The 18,838-nt window shown below is 46.5% G+C and overlaps 1 protein-coding gene across 1 annotated transcript in view; it reads right to left on the bottom strand.

Annotated features, from left to right (window-relative positions):
• Positions 1 to 15,737, bottom strand: part of fto (FTO alpha-ketoglutarate dependent dioxygenase) — a 55,654-nt gene extending 39,917 nt beyond the window's left edge. Inside the window, exon 1 of the mRNA XM_028956310.1 lies at positions 15,686 to 15,737. Coding sequence (XP_028812143.1) covers positions 15,686 to 15,727 — 42 coding nt within the window. The 5' untranslated portion in view covers positions 15,728 to 15,737. The remainder of the gene's footprint in view (positions 1 to 15,685) is intronic.
• Positions 15,738 to 18,838: the final 3,101 nt, after the last annotated feature.

Raw genomic sequence — 18,838 nt, 5'->3', positions numbered from 1 at the left:
CATCATAGAAATATTTCTCTGATGTATTGCCCACCTGCACATCAGTGTCTCTTGGCCTATTCGTAAATTCCAAACCAGTGACATCCACACAAAGAGCTGCATTTATAAAAATGTGTGGCCCGGGTTTGACATCCTCCGACCAGCGCGGGGCTCTGCAGCGAAACGAGGCGAGGCTCCAGTCACCTTGGTGATGACGGGGCAGACAAAGAGTGCTGGTGTGGAGGGCCGATGACGCATCGGAAAGGAGACGCGGAACAGAGACGAGTGTTTGGAGAACACACTCTTGCGTGACACATTTCTAACTGGCGGTGAATCAAACGCCTTGACGAGTCAGCCATGAAGTAACGCCTCAAAAGGCCGTCCGGGGAGGGGGGGGTGTATGTCCTGTTTCCGCCTTTGCTCATTTGGCACCAGGTAGCAGAATGTCTGGGGTTAGTGTGGTCTGGGGGAATGAGGAACAGGGAAACGGCCTCGGTTGTGTGTTTTTGTGAGTGTATGAGTGTGTGTGTTGTGCGCGCGAGTGTGTGTGATCGGTCGAGCATCACACCTGAGCAAACAGGAGCGGGAGCTCACAGCACGTAGCTCATGCTGAGGGCATGTCTGTGAGCAGCTCGAGGTGCAGTGAGATAATACTGCGCCTAGGTGCCACCTCACACACACAAACACACTCATTGATCACGGGAGTTAAAAAGTGTTTAAATACACTTAAACACACCGTAGCAAACATTTTGGGTGTGATCCAGGTGCCTCGGCCCTTCTTTCTAACAGCCAGATCCTGTATAGCGATGGTGCGTGTGAGGAAGACGTCAGCAGTGAGCGGCCGAGCCGCCGGCAGGACGAGCTGACAGAAGGGGGACATGGAGGCAGCAGTAATGTGTAATCCCATTCACACCCAGCCTCTCAAGAGAGGGACATGCGTACTCACGGGCCTGTGAGAACGCACTGAGCTCCGTCTGCGGTAACCGTGAAAAGGAGAAAAAAAACCTGTCAAAATCGACTCAAAAGGTGAAGGTTCAAAGCACCAAAGACTTCAACGTCTGAGTCAACATCAGTACTTTTACCCTACGCTGGTGGGTAAATTTGCTGATTTGACGCATTGCGTTCTCCCCTTTCAATTTTACCTGCAGGGTAACGAGGCCTTATGGCGAACTCACACACACACACACACACACACACACACACAACAAGCTGTCCCTCTCTGTTAGGAAACACGCAGGTGGTGAAAAATGGCCAGGCGGCCTGTGCTCCCTGTCTAATTGTTGTTACACTCTGAAGGGGGACATTGTTCATTTCACTTAACAGCGGGTCACAGGAAGGTGGGATCATTAATATTAAAATCCATCCATCCATCTATCCGAACATGTGGTCTGTAATTTCAAGGCCTGGCGCACCGAGGACCTGTCATGCCCTCTTCAGAGCTCGCGTCTAATCACATTACAGACACCGCGGGGCAGGCGGCATGAATCATTAATTAGCCCCACGCATTAGCCGCAAATACGCGGAAGTCGGCAGGTGTAACCCCGGCAGGTGCGTCACTAACAGGACAAAGTTACCGCAGATCAATCAGTTCCTGAGAATTTACCAATGCGCGCGGAGCTCATGAGAGGTTTTTTTTTTTTGGACGGGGGGGTCGTGTGCACGCCATTTAAGTGCTTTTTCAACGTGTCCTCGGCGTCAACATCCATTTCACAGCCATGCACACCTCGGAGAAGAAGCGACGCTCCTGTGACCTTTCAGCTAGAGCAAAGTTAAAACAACTCTCTGATGTCACGCTGGCCGAGCCGCCGGACACTTTTCCCTTTTAATTGTTATTTTTTGTGAGGAGGCTATAACACGTCCATTAAGATTATGTCGATAAAAGGGGCTTTTTAGTTTTCACCTTCAAATTACCACGGAAGAGCCCGGCTTTTTTTTCTTTATGAGGTCAGCTGTTTTACACTCGGAGCGTTTTAACGGTGACATGCCATCCCCTGGCATCCGGACGCCAGACCACGCGTTGAGGGAAAGTGTGAGCAAGGAAGCGGGGTGCGGGCAGTGGGGAACGAGGGCGTTGATTGAAATGCGGTGATTAGCCGTTTTAAGCCGAGGATGTGCGGGGGCCACAGGGCCGCTCCTTGGGTCCCGAGGTGCAGTCAAGGAGAAGTCATCGCTACAGAGATCGCTCTCGCCTCCGAGGAAAAAAAAAAAAAAAAAAAAAATCAATATTCCCCTGCAAAGTGCAGGCTACCCTCAGGAGCCCCGCCCGGCTCTGGCCCAGTTCCCCGCCCGGCACCGTCCTGCCTGGTCTGGTGCGGCACAGCGTCCTCCAGGCTCGTCCCACAGGCGGTGTCAAGGACAGACCCAGGGCTGAGGAGACGGGTGCCCTCCTCCAAACCCCCCGCCCCGTTCCTCCGCTGGCGCTGGAGAGCCAGGCCAGATCAATATGCAGCCCAAGCGTTAAATTTCAGCCCTAGAACCTGTCACGCTCTTTAGGCCATGCAGCTGCTGCAGGGAGGGGGGGTCACAGTTGTACCTGGCCATTTTGTTTCACACTGATTTTTTATTTTTTTTTTTGGTTTTCTTCTCAACAAACAATTCAATACGAGTGATGTGGCGAGACATGTCTGCTTTGAACCAGTGTGACCCCCACGCCTCTCACTTGACAGGGCTGTAGTTAAAGACCATGGGCTTGTGTGCACTCATGTTTGTGTCCAATACAAAATTAGCATACGTCGATAACAAATCTTACTTTAGAGGGGACGCGTCATTGTTTGACGGGTGACGCAAATTTAGACAGAAATAAAGTAAAGTGAATGTCACGTGTGATACACAGCAGCACAGCACACGGTGCACACAGTGAAATTTGTCCTCTGCATTTAACCCATCACCCTGAGTGAGCAGTGGGCAGCCATGACGGGCGCCCGGGGAGCAGTGTGTGGGGACGGTGCTTTGCTCAGTGGCACCTTGGCGGATCAGGATTCGAACCGGCAACCTTCTGATTACGGGGCCGCTTCCTTAACCGCTAGGCCACCACTGCCCCAGATGCACACGCTGCCTATTAAAGTTTCATCAAAGGACAACCACAGGCAAATATGCAATTCATTTAATGTCTGTTTAATGTACAACAACAACAACCCCAGAAGGGCTGGGTCACTACTTCAATATAATAACACTATAAAGCACCATGATAACTATATGATTCATACCAACACAGTACAAATAGTAGTACTTTATTCTACAAAACCGAATGATAAAAAATTATGTTACATAGAAAACAAGAAAGAAAGTGAAGTGACTGTCATTGTGAAGCACTGCAGCACCACACACGGTGCACAGAACAAAATGTGTCCTCTGCAGTTAGCGCATCACCCCTAGTCACCCTTTGTCATGAAAGGCACCCGGGGAGCAGTGTGTGGGGACGGTACTTTGCTCAGCGTACATCAGTGGCACCTTGGTGGTTTGGGGCTCGAACCCGCAACCTTCCGATTACGGGTCCGCTTCCTTACCCACTAGGCCACTACAGCGCCACAAGTTCTATAGTTATGTCATGCAATATCATATGGGATTAGGTCTAAATGAATCTTTATTAATTTTTTACTGTAAAATCACTATAAATCACTACTTTTTAATGTACTATGAATCGCAGTTCCACCACTGGTCACTATCAGCCATTGGCACTCGGCGTACCCATTGCTCTCCACTGAGGGACTGAAACAAACAAAAACAAATGCAAAGAACTCATAACCTAAATCATGTTTATGCTGGAAATTGCTGAAGAAATCATTTAAGACATTATTAGAAAAAGAGAATGCTCCAATGAAAAAAAGAGCCTGTAAGTATTATCTTCCTAATCGCAGATTCGGGGCCCTATAATCCATCTGACCAGAGGTTGTTGTTCATGTGATTTACAGACAAATTCCAGGAAGGAAACTTGTCCTAAATGGCACTAGACATATGGAGACGGTAGACGGAGACGGTATCTGCTCCCTGCCAACGGCAATCCTATTTTCCTTATTTATTTCTCCTTCAGTATTCTACCAGGAACTGAACGGCTTAATCCTCTTTACACGTTCTCGGCAGTAGCCTGGGCGGTGACAGATTAACAGCGATGAGGTCCGCGAACCCACCCATTTGAAAATGTAATTGGTAGCGGCACACTGACTGACTGCACCTCAGACGGAGGTTAATATGAAGCCAGCGAAAAAACACTGCTGGTGCCGTGGCAATGCATCCTGGGCCGTGGCCCCGAGCCACTCAGTCAGGACAGATCGCTGGCTTGGTCACGTACTCGACTGCCGCTGCCGGTCGCCATGCGTGGGGTGTGAGGCCAAATTTCCATGGTCGGTGTTCAGTTTTACTAATTATTACACCCAATCAAAGGGGTTAACAGGGCGGAGCCACGGGAGGTCACACTCTGGGGCGTTTAACGACCTGCGGGACCGGAGGTGAGCCCACTTCCAATAAAATACAACTCCATGGCATCTGAAGTATACGTAGCCCCTCCTGAGCAGGAGGTGGGGGCAGAAGACACCAATGATATAATGATGTCCAACTGCCACCTAGTGACAGCTCCACCGGACCTGGAATATCTTGCACGGCATGGAGACAGAGCAACCCGGGACAGACGGCACTTCCTGCTCTTCATCCCAAACGCCTGGCCCTCAGCTGGTGCATCTGGGTATCAGACCAGCCCAGGGCGCCGCAGACGGGTTAGTGGGAGGACATCCACCACGTCTCCCTCAGCAGGGCCGTTTTCACTTAGGGAGACTCATGTGGCCATGTCCTCAGATGATTTAAAGTTTATAAAAAGACGTGGAAAATGGCATCTCGGGCAGAAGGGAGCAGGACCGGGTGGTTTACCAGATGAAACTCAGATCAGGGGTCGGCGAGAATTCAAACACAGTACCGCCAGCACTGGAAATAACCACCAACGGTCGAGAGCGAGTAAAGACAGGAAGTGATTAAAAGGTGCTGAGCTCCACCTCAGCAGGTCAGGCCTGACGGCGTGTTGCTGGCTAGGATGGAGATTAAGATGTAGATGGGAGAGCTCCATCCAGCTCCTGCACCTCCTCCTCTCCCGTCCTCCGCTGGGTGTAAATCACCCCCGCCGCGGGCCCAGAGGTGAGGCCGCTGAGAGGCGAGGTGAGGCTGAAATAATGCTTATGTCACGCCGGGTCAGCCCTCCATTACGGCCGTTTCAAAAACTATTAATCTTGTTTGTAGTCAGTGGCCTAGAAATAATTACTTCATCTAACCTATGTAGCACAGCATGACCAGCGGTCAGCACCGGTCAATTTGAAGCTTGGTGCGGCGCTGGGATGAAGGGGGGAGAAGAGGACGAGCAACAAATTACAGCGCCGTCGCCTGATGCCGGGTGAGTGATGTCCCGCTTATGCTGGCGATGCCAAACACAGCTATATACACACACACACCGCAAATAAAGACACACATTTATCACTACAGAAAGAACAGACACTATGTCACACGCACACATTTTTACATTTTTAATAACAGTACATAGACAGTCATTATCCATAAACTATGGAATATTAAATGTGTTTTGTGTTTTCTATTAATGAAATTATACAATTACATTTATGATTATCTTAAATGGAGTTTGGAGATCAAACAGCAACATTTTATTAAGACATGAGAGCAACTGCTTCTATTAGATAAAGCAAGATGTTTTCTATTGTTTTCTTTCTGTACACTTAACCGCAGCTTGAGTTCAGCAAACTGCAAATCGGTTGATTTTTTATCAAACCAACATACCTTACTGCTCAATGACGTGTGGCAGTGATGACCTAAGGGAATTCACAGCACGTAGATCTGAACGTTGACATCTTCAGGATGTAAAAGAACACAAAACTGTCTGAAAATCCACAATCCTAATGATAGCCAAATCTAATATATATTATATTGCTTGCGTAGCCTCAAAAATCCCCCAGGATTCTAATTTCATAATTTTATAAACTATTTTCCTATGATTCATATACTACACTCACCACAAAATATAAATATTGAGTACACAAATCATATGATATATTTCAAGCAAAAATCATAAGAATATTTTTTTTTTTTTTAGAAAAATAAAGACTAAACCATGCAAATTTAAACTGCCCTCCTGACCCCTGCTCCACACTGCCACCTGCAGCCATCCCAAACCACCGGCCGGCCTCCACCCGGCTCCACCCCAGCACGGAGACCGTTTCCCCATATCCATGGCAACCCAATAAAGGCGGCTATTGGAAACGCGTGCATCGCGCACACGAGGCCTCGGCGCAGTCGCCTTCTATAAATGTCACCGTGTGTATGTATGGATCGGCATAAATAAATCTGGGCGCTGCGGTGGTTGTCGCAGCTGGCATCCCAGGTGCAAATTTAATTAGTCAGGGTGAAGTCTCCCTGTTGTCTGGGGGTAGTTCGCGCACGCATCTGTAAACACACGCTGTATCCTAATCAAGTGTCACCGCTCCGTTTGATCATCCCACAAAAACTTGTCACCAATCCCCGGCAGAGAGTGGGCCAGGGAGCCGAGCGGAGAGAGCGGGAGAACAAAGGGAAGCGAGCTGTCACCGGATGGGGGGGGGGGGGGGGGGACGGAGAGCGAGAGAGTTTGCCCATTAGCAGGGACTCTCTCCCTCTCCCCTTCCCCTGCGTTATCAGACTGCTGCCCATCACGGCCAGATTCCCCGGGCGGAGCTCAGGTCCTCCGATATAGCTCACAGAGAGCGGGAAAGAGAGGGATTTCACCAGAGTAAGCAGAAAACTTCTCCACATCAAAAGGAAAACAGTTTAATGTTTTTTTTTTTTTTTTTTTTGTAAAAATGAAGAACTAGATCGGAAGCTTTTGCAAAGTAATACCACGGGTCCTAAACCACTGTCAAAATCCTTCAGGCTAACAAATATGACAGCGGCAGAGCTCTATAGGAACACACACTCAATTAGATCCTGTTTACCTTTCATTTATGTAGATATTGAATACATTAGCCGACCGAACCTACAAAGAACACTGCAGAGTGACAACGGGGAATCTTCCTTGTGAGCTCCCTGGCAACCAAGATTATCGTGAATGAAAGAGCGGGAAATAAAGGGGGGGGGAGGAGGGGGGGGGGGGGTGATGCATAAATTAATTAAAGGACGAAAAAAAAAAAAACAAGTGGAGAATTAAACTTAGAACATCTGTCAGCGACTTAGCTACCCATCGTAATACCAGTGTTAGAACACTTATACCCTTGAAGTTAATGATCCCCCCCTTTAATTGACAGTCAAGGAAAAGTCACTGCGGCGGCATCCTGTGGCTGCTGATAAGACAGCTGCCCCCCCCCCCAGTTTAAAGAACCTTGGCACTAATCCCCATTGTCATCTCAGCGCAGCGGAAGCACTTACAAACAGTGATAACTCGACAGAGGCTGTCTGTTCTCCGGAGGAGTTGGGGACAGGCAAGGCGTCGCTTGCGCGCAATCGCTCGGCGAGATTAATGCCGCCCGTGCCCGCCGTCACTCAGCGGCGACGGCGCGCTGTCAGCGCATTTACATGAGTCCGCGTGGTACAAGCGCCATCCCCCGTGCATGTGGGCAGGGGGCACGTCGAAGCGCGATTACACTCCAACACGCGCGCCTGCTCTTTTCAGTATTAACAACAATGTGGAAAAAAAAAAAAAAAAGTTGCTACATTTATTTATTTAACATTGTTACTCATATAAAATAACCTGATACAAGAAAAACCAACATGCAACACTTACAAGTTCAGAGGATAAATTGTAGTGTGTCTGCACAGCATGTTATGCACACATATATTACATATATATTGACATATATTACAATTACAATTTATATTACATTCGATGTTTAATGCTTCCTGTGATGGGTTGACCAAACTTGCTTTTGCCTTTTTGCATTTGTGTATCAGAATTTAACAGGCAAAGAACCAAAGGTGGTTATGAGAAAATTCAAAACTTCAGAGAGCGTATGAAGCTTTAACTTAAGAAACCCCCCTAATGCACTTAAAGATATCTTAAGCCCCGCCTTTACGTTAAAGGGAATCTTAAGTAGAAATGTAAAAGCTCAGAGCTCAAGGTACTCTCAAAAAAAAAAAAAAAAACGACGCGAGAAAAGTTTTCCTCCAAAGAAAGATGGAGATCATCTCCCTGAAAGTCCACCGGCACCTTAGAGGGGAGTTTGACTTCTAAATGCTCTGGTGCCTACATGCTTGTTTGACTCCTCAGTTTTCAACAGTCTTGCTACAAATGACAGTGACTGCCCTCCGGCCACCCCGACATTACAGGAGCAGACCACCATCGACACAGGGGCTGACAGCTGACCCCCCCAGGTCCCCTCCGCCTCCCCTTGTCCCAGCAGGGCCCTCTACCCCATCGCTCCAGACAGCCCTGACATGGCAGCCCCTCACCGGCAAAGCATGATGGGACGCCTCCCCATCTTTTGGCCCCCATCTTCGCACGAGATGCCACACATCTCAGCTCTTGTCTAAACCGTGGCAACCGGATCTGACCTGCTGGCCCCCCAGTCGAGCTCATCTGAATAAACAGAGCAGGAGACAGGGCAAGGAAGGGGTGGGGTGGGTAAAATCTGCCTATATTATGATGGGCCGGAGAGGGAGGGGAGGGAGAGGAATTGCGGAGAGTTCCTTCTTTATGCACGTTTGATCATGTGGTTGACAGCGGCGGTGGCTAGCAGAACGGACTGTTGAACAAAGAGGGGTTGAGAGCGCGGCGCCGGCTGCCCCTGACAGTGGGATCATGACAAGCCTGCCTCCGCCCGCCGCCAGTCATTCACAACCGCACCGAGTGGGAGAGAGCGAGCCGGGCTGGGGGGGGTGGGGTGCCGGGCCGGTCAAAGGTTAAGGGAAATGGAGACAGCAATGAAAGGCAACTGTCATGCACCACCGCGCCGAGTCCCCCCCCCCAACCACCGCCTACCCCAAAATATGAAATGAAGTCAAATACAGGCCCCCGCACGGCTACACCAGCGCTCCGTACCCACCGCCCTTCCATCGCTGCCGTCTCAGTGCCCCCGAAAAACCGGCCCATCACAGCGCCACGCAACGAGACGGCTGACAGTATGCCAGTCAAATTTTCTGCTTCGCCAGTGCCAGCATCACATATGTAAGTCAAAGTTAGACTCGTGAGCAAATAGAAGAAAATATGCATGAGAGCTTTTCCCTTCCAAAAAGACTCATGACACCACCTTTATTGTACACGTCCGCATTTTCACCAATCCAGGCCTCCAGGCCGCTACCTCCCCATCAACGTCCATCAACTGAGACCAAAGCCTAACTGGGAAAGTTTAGGGGGCCTTCAGACTCGGCGTGCTGCTTCCATAAACTCAGGTGTAGGCCCGGCTGAGCCGCTTGGGCGAGCGACCTCCAGCTGGCAACTAATGCCAGGGCGGATTCCAGCATGAGGGCAGGGCCCGCTTCCTCACCCTCCCCGCGGGTGTCAGGGTGCACGCCAGGTACTTGCGCAACCCTTCCGCTGCGCTTATTTATAGAAATTAGCTTATGATGTATAAATTAACAGTTACCCGTTTTACAGGGGCTCGTGAAAAACGGTCCCCTGTAGCTTTTTGTGACTGAGGGCTTTGGACCTTCAATAAAAGCCAGATGTTAGGCAAAGGCCCAGCAAACTAGGTAGTTTCCCGCTGCAGGAAAGGTGAGCCGTTACACAAGAAAATAAGTTCACAAATAAACAGCAGTGGAACACCCCCGCTGCTCAATAGCACAGGTGGTTAAAACAGGCTGGAATGGGGCCATTCTGGAAGTCCAGGAAAATGCAATAAATGTTCCCACATACCATTACACATTAAACACCTGGCAACAAATGGCAACTATTTCCCGTTGGGCGTTTATTTTTTGTACCGTTACAGTGGTTTTACTGGCATTTTGCACTGGTGATGCAAAGGCAATTTTGACTCTCTCTCTCTCTCTCTCTCTCTCTCTCTCTCTCTCTCTCTCTCTCTCTCTCTCTCTCTCTCTCTCTCTCTCTCTCTCTCTCTCTATATATATATATATATATATATATATATATAGGTATAAATATATATAAAATTGTGTGTGTGTGTGCATGTTCCTGTGTGTGTGTAAATTTATATAAGTATATACGCATACGTACACACACACACACACAGACATATTTTAAATAAAACAGATGGCAGTGTTGGAGGGAATATATGCTTGTCAGTATTGCTCTACCATTATCCTTTTCTGGCACACAAGCATTACCATGCTGCTGACATCATATCTGACCACTTATAAAAATAGGATAGTGTTTTAGGTTGATAGCAGCCATTACTAGGGCAATTAATTAGAATCATTCATCATAAAAGACAAAACAATGCACAGAGATTCATATCTTAATGCATTTTTAAACGTACAGTATGTACTCTACTGGCTTTCAAGACACAAGGTTATAGGTAGAGGTCAATTAACACAGCAGAGGACACAGTCACCTTGTGGGTAAAACATGGTGACCAGTTAACACCCAATAACACACCAGTAATCAGCACCGCGGTTATTTTTATCATTAACTACAATTTAAAAATGTTGGAATTATATGGAATAAATAGATGGAACGGGTGTCTGGGAGCATTAAGGGATTTCCAGTTTCAGTCATATAGTTTATTTATTTTATTCATAGTGCACCTTTTACTCCGACTAAAACACTGGCAATGATAATCAGCTCACATAAAAGAACAATCTACACCCTACATGGTTTTTCCCATCATGCAGTGTGTTCCAGCTTCATGTCATCCACATGCATCCAGTAGTTTGCAAAACAGGCCGGAATCCCAAAGTCCTGCTTTACATTTCTAATGAGAACAGGCTGAGGACTGTCACCTGAGCAGCTGTCACATTAATGAGAGAAACACAGACACAAACACCGAGGACAATTCCGTCCTGCCGGTCCCCAGGGACCGCGCGATGGAAAAGAGCGAGGAAGACTACCGACCACGCAAGTTCAAAAGGCGCTAATGATCTGCACACATCTTAGTCCGCAGTGGCTAATGAACCCCCCGGAGGCGGTGGGCTCTCAGTCTGGGGTTAGTGGGTCATTCCCATGTTTATTCAGGACCCCTCTGCACCGTCACCGTGGGCCTATTGATTGGATTGATTCCGTGTCTATCGCTGCTGAACGGCCACTGCCTGACAGACGAGCCCTGTGAGAAGGGATGCTAACGCTACGCTACGGGCCGATGCGCCTGTTCAGTTAAGAGGATCCGTGACGCATGATAACACCAGCGAGGGAGGGACGCGCCAGGGACGTGCCAGGACGGGGCTCCATACGCGAAGCCCTGTGCAAAGCCCTGTGCGAAAGCCCCGATCGGGTTTCATGAGAAACACGTGATGCGCACCATGATAATCAACCCCAACAAAATGGCCGTAGGTCCAATCAAACTTGTTTTCCTGCTCTTTAGTCCCCTCTCCCCTTCCCTTTTGATTCTCTGGTAAAATTTGGACAGATAACAGAGGCTTTTTCCACAAAAAAAACACAGACATGGGAACCAGCAACACAGCAGTAGAGATCTGACCTGAGATCATTCAGCAGGAGTCATAAAAGTTGATATGCTTACAGATGCAAACCAAATGCTGACATTGAAGGGCTCTTAGAAAGTCGGACGTGAAATCCGGGGAACCACAAAAAGGGTGCGAGTAAGAGTTGAAGCTACTATTTTCACATGGAGAACACAGGCATGGCATGGAAATGCATTTTTTTTTGTATGCATGTCTGGAGATAATGACAAGAGCCGTCATAAACCTTGAAGAAACATCTAGGCTGAAAGAAAGCACACGCAGGCCATGTTTACCAGCCTAAGGAGATGACAGAGAAGGGAAAAGCCTCACAACAGACTAATCAAGGCCCGGCCACGTACCCGATCAATGAAGCACCAGAGGGCCTGCGGGAGCGCGCTATATTACATTAAAAAAACTTCATATACATTCATTGATTTACTTTTCAAAATAGTATATCATTGAACTCCAATGGGAGTGAAAAAAGGGTCCGGGGACCGAGGTCAAGCACAGCATGGAGGGACGCTTGCACAATATTGATGGCAAAGCAGAAAAAAATGACTAAATATCCCGGATCAATACCTAGTTTCCCCGTGACAGGCCTGCACTTTGGCGATGGAATATATATCTATATTCATCTCTTTACGGCCGGGGTGGTAATGAGGGGAGGGGAAACGCTTCCCTTAAGGTAAACTCTTTGATTGGCTGAGGGGCAGAAGGAATGACGGCTACGCTGATGACTTCATGCAGGGGGGACGGCGGCGGGTGACAGACCAACGACTGCGGCTTATCGGCCATGTCAATACGACAAGCGTTCGGCCAGGTTTTAATCATGTCACGCAGCCGAGAGCCGTGTTATTATTAGTCCCGAACACGCGCTCTTTCCAACTTGACCGACTTCCTGGGGCAGGAGGAAGTGCTGATGCGAGGAGACAGCGGCTCGCAATCAGGCCCGCACGTGTCCACAGTGACAAGGGGCCGAAAGTGCCAGACGTTATTTACAGCACGGCTTAATCACGGAGGACAACAGTGGCCCCATCACTCTCCACCGTTAACGCTCCCCATTCTTCAACAAAGGCCATAAAGTGGGAGGAACCTGGCAATTGCCTGCTCCTTAATTAAACCAAAGTATTTAGCCGCATTTACTTAACCACCCGATTCCCAGAATGCCCCTTAACCGATTCCCTCCCTTACCCCCCACCCCCCCAAAAAAAAAAACAGCAACAGCAGTGGGGGGAAAATGATCCAATGAGGTAGAACCTCTTCAGCATCAACCCATCACGGCCCTAAATCACCCAGGCAGAGGCCAGGCCTCCCGAGCCTTCACGGCCCCTGTGGCACAAGTGGAGCCGGACTCGGGGCGGTGGCCCCATCGACGTCCTGGCCCGCTGATAAGTAATTCAGCTAAGGATTAGCAGCATGATGGGTTGATCAATACCCAGAGCTCAGGCCATTAGGAATGCAGCGCGGAAATGGCCCCCTCTGGTAATAAAGCAAGGTGTCTGGGTTCTCCTTCATTTGCTGGCTCCATTAGTGTAATGGTATCATTATCAGCCAGAGCTGTATTTCTCCGGCGCTCTTTTTTTTTTTTTTTCCCTCTCCTCTCCCCCTCTCTGGCCAGGCAGCAGGGGTCTGATGAAGTCTGGAGCCGCACCGCGCCCCCCCCGACCCGCCCATACGTTCTTTGCCGGGACCAGAATGTAAATCCACCCCTGTGGTGGCCTGCGCGCCGCACCCTTTATATATTCCAAAGTGTGTTTTATGTCAGGGGCCGGCACTATTTCTCAATTATTGGCTCATTAATAGAGGTGGGAAGCGTGTAGAGTAACCAGGAGCAGAAGAAATGGCCGGCGGCGTGAAAAAGCTACTGATTCGGTGGAAAGTGACACCACCTCCTGCTAAAACATTGGCTACAACATGACAGCGTGTCGGCATTAGTTGCCATAAATCGTTACTTTTACACTAATTCACAGGCTAACATTTTGCAAGGGGTTGGGGGGGATTGATTAACCATGTCTGGATGTGTGGCCACATAATCAGCTTTTACCCTGCTAGTTGTTAATTTAACAGAATTGCCAAGGGGAACACAAACCATTTTAATGGGCGTTTAGAAATTAAATACCCTAAACAGCTTGCTCAAGCTAACACACAAGCAGAAAAAAATACAAAAAGCCACTGATCCCCCATATGAGTTGATATCCAGAGTAGAGTGAAAACCTCCAAACATCTGCTCACCCTGTGTGACCATTACTTATGCTGCCGTTCTGCCTTTATCTTTTTATATAAAGGAATCTCATTTTTGATGGAGTGCACATTTCGTCGCTGGGCAATAGCTAGCCCATTATATCAGCAAATCTCCTCCAATGCCACGACATGAAGTTACAAGACATTGCAAAAACAAAAAACTATTTTTACTGTATTATAAGAAGCAAACAGAAAATAGTATATTAAAGATGGCCTAGCCATCTAAATATACACTGCTCATAATGTATCTTCAGATATTTGACTATCTGCTTATATCTGTGTGTGTGTATGAATATGTCTGAAATTCACAATAATGAAAACTAGATGAAGATCAAGACTATTATTATTAATATTATTACTGTCCAACCTTCTTGTCCAATAAATATTATTCCTCTAACATCATCTCCATAAGGACACATGACAGAGATTTAAAAGATCTGAGTATGCACATGCCGTCATATGGTTAAAAAAAGTGCAGATCCAAAAGACGTGAGCATTTTTAAGGCTGAGGATGAATAGCTTATATCCACTCATCTGACATATGAGAAGACACCATATATCACATTTCCAAATGATTGAGCATAACTGCAAATATGTTCACAAACAAGACCTACAGCCATATTTCAACTATTACTTATTATGATCAAGTGGTCCCTGGCACTGCTGTAAAGGGCCACTGGGATAAATATGAGTCTCCTAATTTGGCCAATCTGTGGTTTTCCAGCCATTTCACCATCTTCTCCTTTGCTCATCCTTTTATTTGTCTGAAAGGGGAAGCAGAGCCATTAGGTTTGCCCGTCTAGGGGCCATCTGGAACGCGTTCTCTCGGTGCGGCTCATATGGCCGCCATGGCCGATTTCATAAACAGGAGGAACCACGTCCTACATAGTTTCTGTGCTGTCTGACATGATCCAAACACATGTGCCATCGGAGACCGGGGCCAAATCTGCGCGCGGGGCGGCCCCCCCCGGCAGGCCTCTGCGCGGCAGAACCGCAGCACTCAGCTGGTGCCGCTTCCACATGCAGAATAACACATCTGCCACTGGCCATGGCTTCACCTCACAGCCCATCAACGACAGAACCGGAGCTCTCAGCACGTAACGTAGGTGTCTAAACGATGGAACCGGGCTATACAAACAGGAAAAACTGCGCAAAAGTCAATTAAGACATCAAAAAACTGAAATAGAGTAAAAAAAATACCATGCATAGCAATGAGCACGGTTGTAAGGGCAGTGTAATACAATAATGCTTATGAAATAATGCAATGAAATAATTTTATATGAATGAGCAAATCGTTCTGTGCAAATTTAACCCCGGCCTTGTTGCGCAGGTAAAGATGCATGATGCGTCTTGCAAAAGGCCAGAAGTAACATTTGCACGCGTCATTTATCTGGAAGGCATCCCCTGCATGGAAATTCATTCAAACTCCCACAGCTGCAGCTCACAGGTCATCGCTTCCCACGGCGGGCGTGGGTGCTTTTAATGCCGCCACACAAGCCCGACCTACAAAAGAGCGACACCTGACCGAGGCGGATAATAGCAGGATTATTACCGCCTAATAACGGTTCGTTTGCCGCTGGGATTGGGGGGCGGGTGTCTGACTTGCGGTGCCGTTTGCAAAGTAATCGTCGCAGAGCTAAACAAAAGCCCGGACAATACTCGCATGGGCGGAAACGAGACGTTTAGTCGAACACGGAACGTCACATTTGGGTGCTTGACTTTTTTTTTTTAAACGAGGAGAGAATTTTAAAAAAAGAAAAAGAACAGGAGAGGCGAGCAGGCGAAACATCCATCTGAGCAATGCGATCACTTGTACTGCCTCCCAGACGGCGCAAAATTGCATGCAACACCTGTCTGGGAGGTTTAGGACATTTTTAAGAAAATTATCCAACTTCGCGTAACGCTTAGCGAACTGAGAGAAAACTACAAGCGATACCTTTCTTCTCTTCTCCCTCTCACTGTCATCCGATCTTTTCATGTTCCTGGAATAGTGTTTACACAGCCTCGATTTCAGAAGGAAGTGTCTCGGGAGTTGTAGTTCTCTCCGTTTTCCATTTAAAATTTTAAAGGCGCCGTGACACATCCATAATCCAGAAACAGTTTCTTACCATGGAAAATGATCACAAAACGATTGTTAGTGTGTTTTAAAATTGGCATAATAACTCAAAATGGCAAATTAATTTACCGCCTTTACATTTAAAACTACACTTCCCATGTCGGTTTCAGGAAGAGAGCCTCACTGTAATTAACTCGAACCGGAAACAGTCCCTCTACGTGACCTCAGCGAGAAACTGACATATAGTGAAGCTCTTCTGTCAAATCCTACTGGCTAAGTGTCACTCTCTCTTTCTCTCTCTCTCTCTCTCTCTAGAGAGTGTGTGTGTGTGTGTGTGTGTATGTGTAGTGTCAGCAGTAGTTGAATAATAATAATTATAATAATAAAAATGTTTTACAAATACTACTATTATTAATAATTTTTCAGTGATCTAGTTTATATATGGTTTTTATTATTCTTTTTTTCTAGTTCTAATTTCAGGTTTCATTGCTGTTGATATTTTATAAATAGTAATAAAGTAGTAATAATGATAACAATGTTAAGAATGTTAATGTTAAGAACTTGTGAATTAGAAACAGCACATTTCAAATTGTGCGAAAATAGCAATCATGCTTTGAACATGTTCCAGATTTGGCCAACATCAAACATCTTTCAGCATCAAGATCCAGGTGTTCCCCAAGAGAAGGTGGGCGCCACTGAAAACCAAGATGTTCTTTTTACAGCCGCCAAACCATGAGCCATGAAAAAGTCTGTAAGACCATTTTTGCATCACATGCATGTTAAAAGGGCTTCTCCTTCTCGGTGTTACTGAGATACCACATAACATATTTCGAATCACGATGAAAACTGTGCTGCGTTATTCATTTTAGCTGAAGACAAAAAAAAAACATGTCTGGGAAAGATATAAGCTCAGGCTCCGCTGGGGGTGGGGAGGGTTTGTAAGGTTTGAAACACCTGCTATGTATTACCATTACAGACTTTGATCAGTGTCTTCATTAGTTTTCTTTGTAATCTCTTTTCTTTTATGGTAGTGCTGACCCAAGCAAGCCGGTGCCGGGATTGAATGCATGTGTTCCTTTCACCTGTCTTGTAAAAAGCTCAAAGCTCTTATGCTTTCATAGATTTCAGTGTCTCTGGCATCCTGTTGCAATAAACAGATGAACTCTTTTGATTCCTATTTATAACTTACATTTCCTCCTTTATCTTTATGGTTTAAATACCTGTTTGAAAAATGTCTTTGTCAAATTATATTAAATGATAAATGTGCATAAGGCAAAGGTGACGTTAAAACATGTAAGTGTTTTCCTAATCAGGGTGTTTTATCATGCATTTACTGTAGTTGTCTAAAAGTCTAAAGGAGTGTGTGGAAGCCAGACTGCTATTCTATGCTTCTTCTTTTCATTCAAGTTGGCTGCTGGCTTAATTTTATCTCGGTCTAATATAAGATTCATCTTGATCTTCACCTTTTTGGGGAAAAAAGCATGTCTTGCTTTCAAAGCATATATTTAAATGTATACAAAATGTATATTTTGGCGTAGTCCTCATTTTAACTTTTAACCTTTTTTTTAAATAAAATTCTGAAATTTGTACATGCTTTGTCATTACTGTCCACTGTAATTTGGAATCAATCGTGCAGATCTAATTTACTGAAATAATACATTATCCCCGTTCAGTTATCTGTTCTTCGTCACTTATGTTGTGTCTTAATCTCGTTTTTTTTTTTTTCTTCTTTTTGAAACCTTGACCAGCGCTCTGCTCCCTATTATTCTCCGTTGCATCAGCTCCAGATGATCCTTCGACAGGCCTTTTTTTTCACTCTACCATGATATAATGATGAACGTATTGAAAATGCCTGGCAAAAATCAAAGGTAAAGTGAACACACTGCCAGAAATACAACGCAGCGCAGTAAAAGAAGACAGACGCAGACAGAGTGCACGGTCATTATTGGAAACAGAGCTGTGCAACATTGTTAGTCTGCCTGACGCTTTCAGGCTTCAGCTGGTTTGAACTGTACGTACGACAATGGGCACCTTTACCAATAAAGAGCCAGGGTTCCTCTCCGTGACTTTACACCAGGCCACCTACATTTTATTACCACATTACCAGATTGTGGTGTGGTTTATACAAGTAGAGGAAAACCGAGGTAGTAGATTTTAGGTGCCATTCCTCTTTGCCAGGGCCCTGTAACTATTGTCAGCATCATATAATATGTTCAAAGGGGGGAAAAATGGCTTTATGGTTTTCGTTTGTATTGGGTGAGCATATGGCACAAGTATGTGATCATAACACCCGCTCACACCCCCTCACACACACACATACACACACACCATTTTCTAACCTTCAATGATAAGCCTTAGGAAACTGTTATTTGTCAGTGCTATAAAGCAGATTGCTGCCCAGTGGTTTCAATTAACATCAAAGGGCTCTTCACAGGCAGTAATAGTTATATCAAAACCTGAACTGTATTATTTAGATTCCTCACTGCAGTCCTCAAAACGATTAACCCCCCCCAACCCACCCCCGAAAGAGTCATTCCACATTCCTGTTTTTCCCTTTCTTTCTCGTCTGTTCTTTTTCTTTTTTTAAGAGTAACCTACCATATGAGGACACGGGGTGGTCCTAAGTTAGAAATGTACTGTAGACTGTAGGGATGTGGAGGGATGACAGAATGCTGGGATGAAAGAGCGGATGAATAACACAGAAGAACCTCTAATTGGAGTTGTGAATTCCTGCCCTTTTTCCGTGATGGCCAGACCTGCACTGACTATATGAGAGCCAGGTCTGCCCTGATTACATCACATCTGAATAGGATCATTTTGCTGTTTGGTTTCATATTATCCACGTGGGACCTCAGCACCATCGCAGTGTCTTTCCACACCCACTGCCTGCTTTAGGTGTGGTGACCTTCAACAATAGAAGATCCTAGATAAACCCAAATTGCAGCTCTGAAAGGTTAATGACACTCTTGCTGAATGTCATGGTGGCCCATGCTGGAGTGTTGTCAAAACCAGCACAATTTCTTGGCCAAAGTA

The sequence above is a fragment of the Denticeps clupeoides genome, chromosome 16 (assembly GCF_900700375.1).
Source record: "Denticeps clupeoides chromosome 16, fDenClu1.1, whole genome shotgun sequence".
NCBI lineage: Eukaryota > Metazoa > Chordata > Actinopteri > Clupeiformes > Denticipitidae > Denticeps > Denticeps clupeoides.
This window is presented reverse-complemented; position numbering and strand designations above follow the sequence as displayed.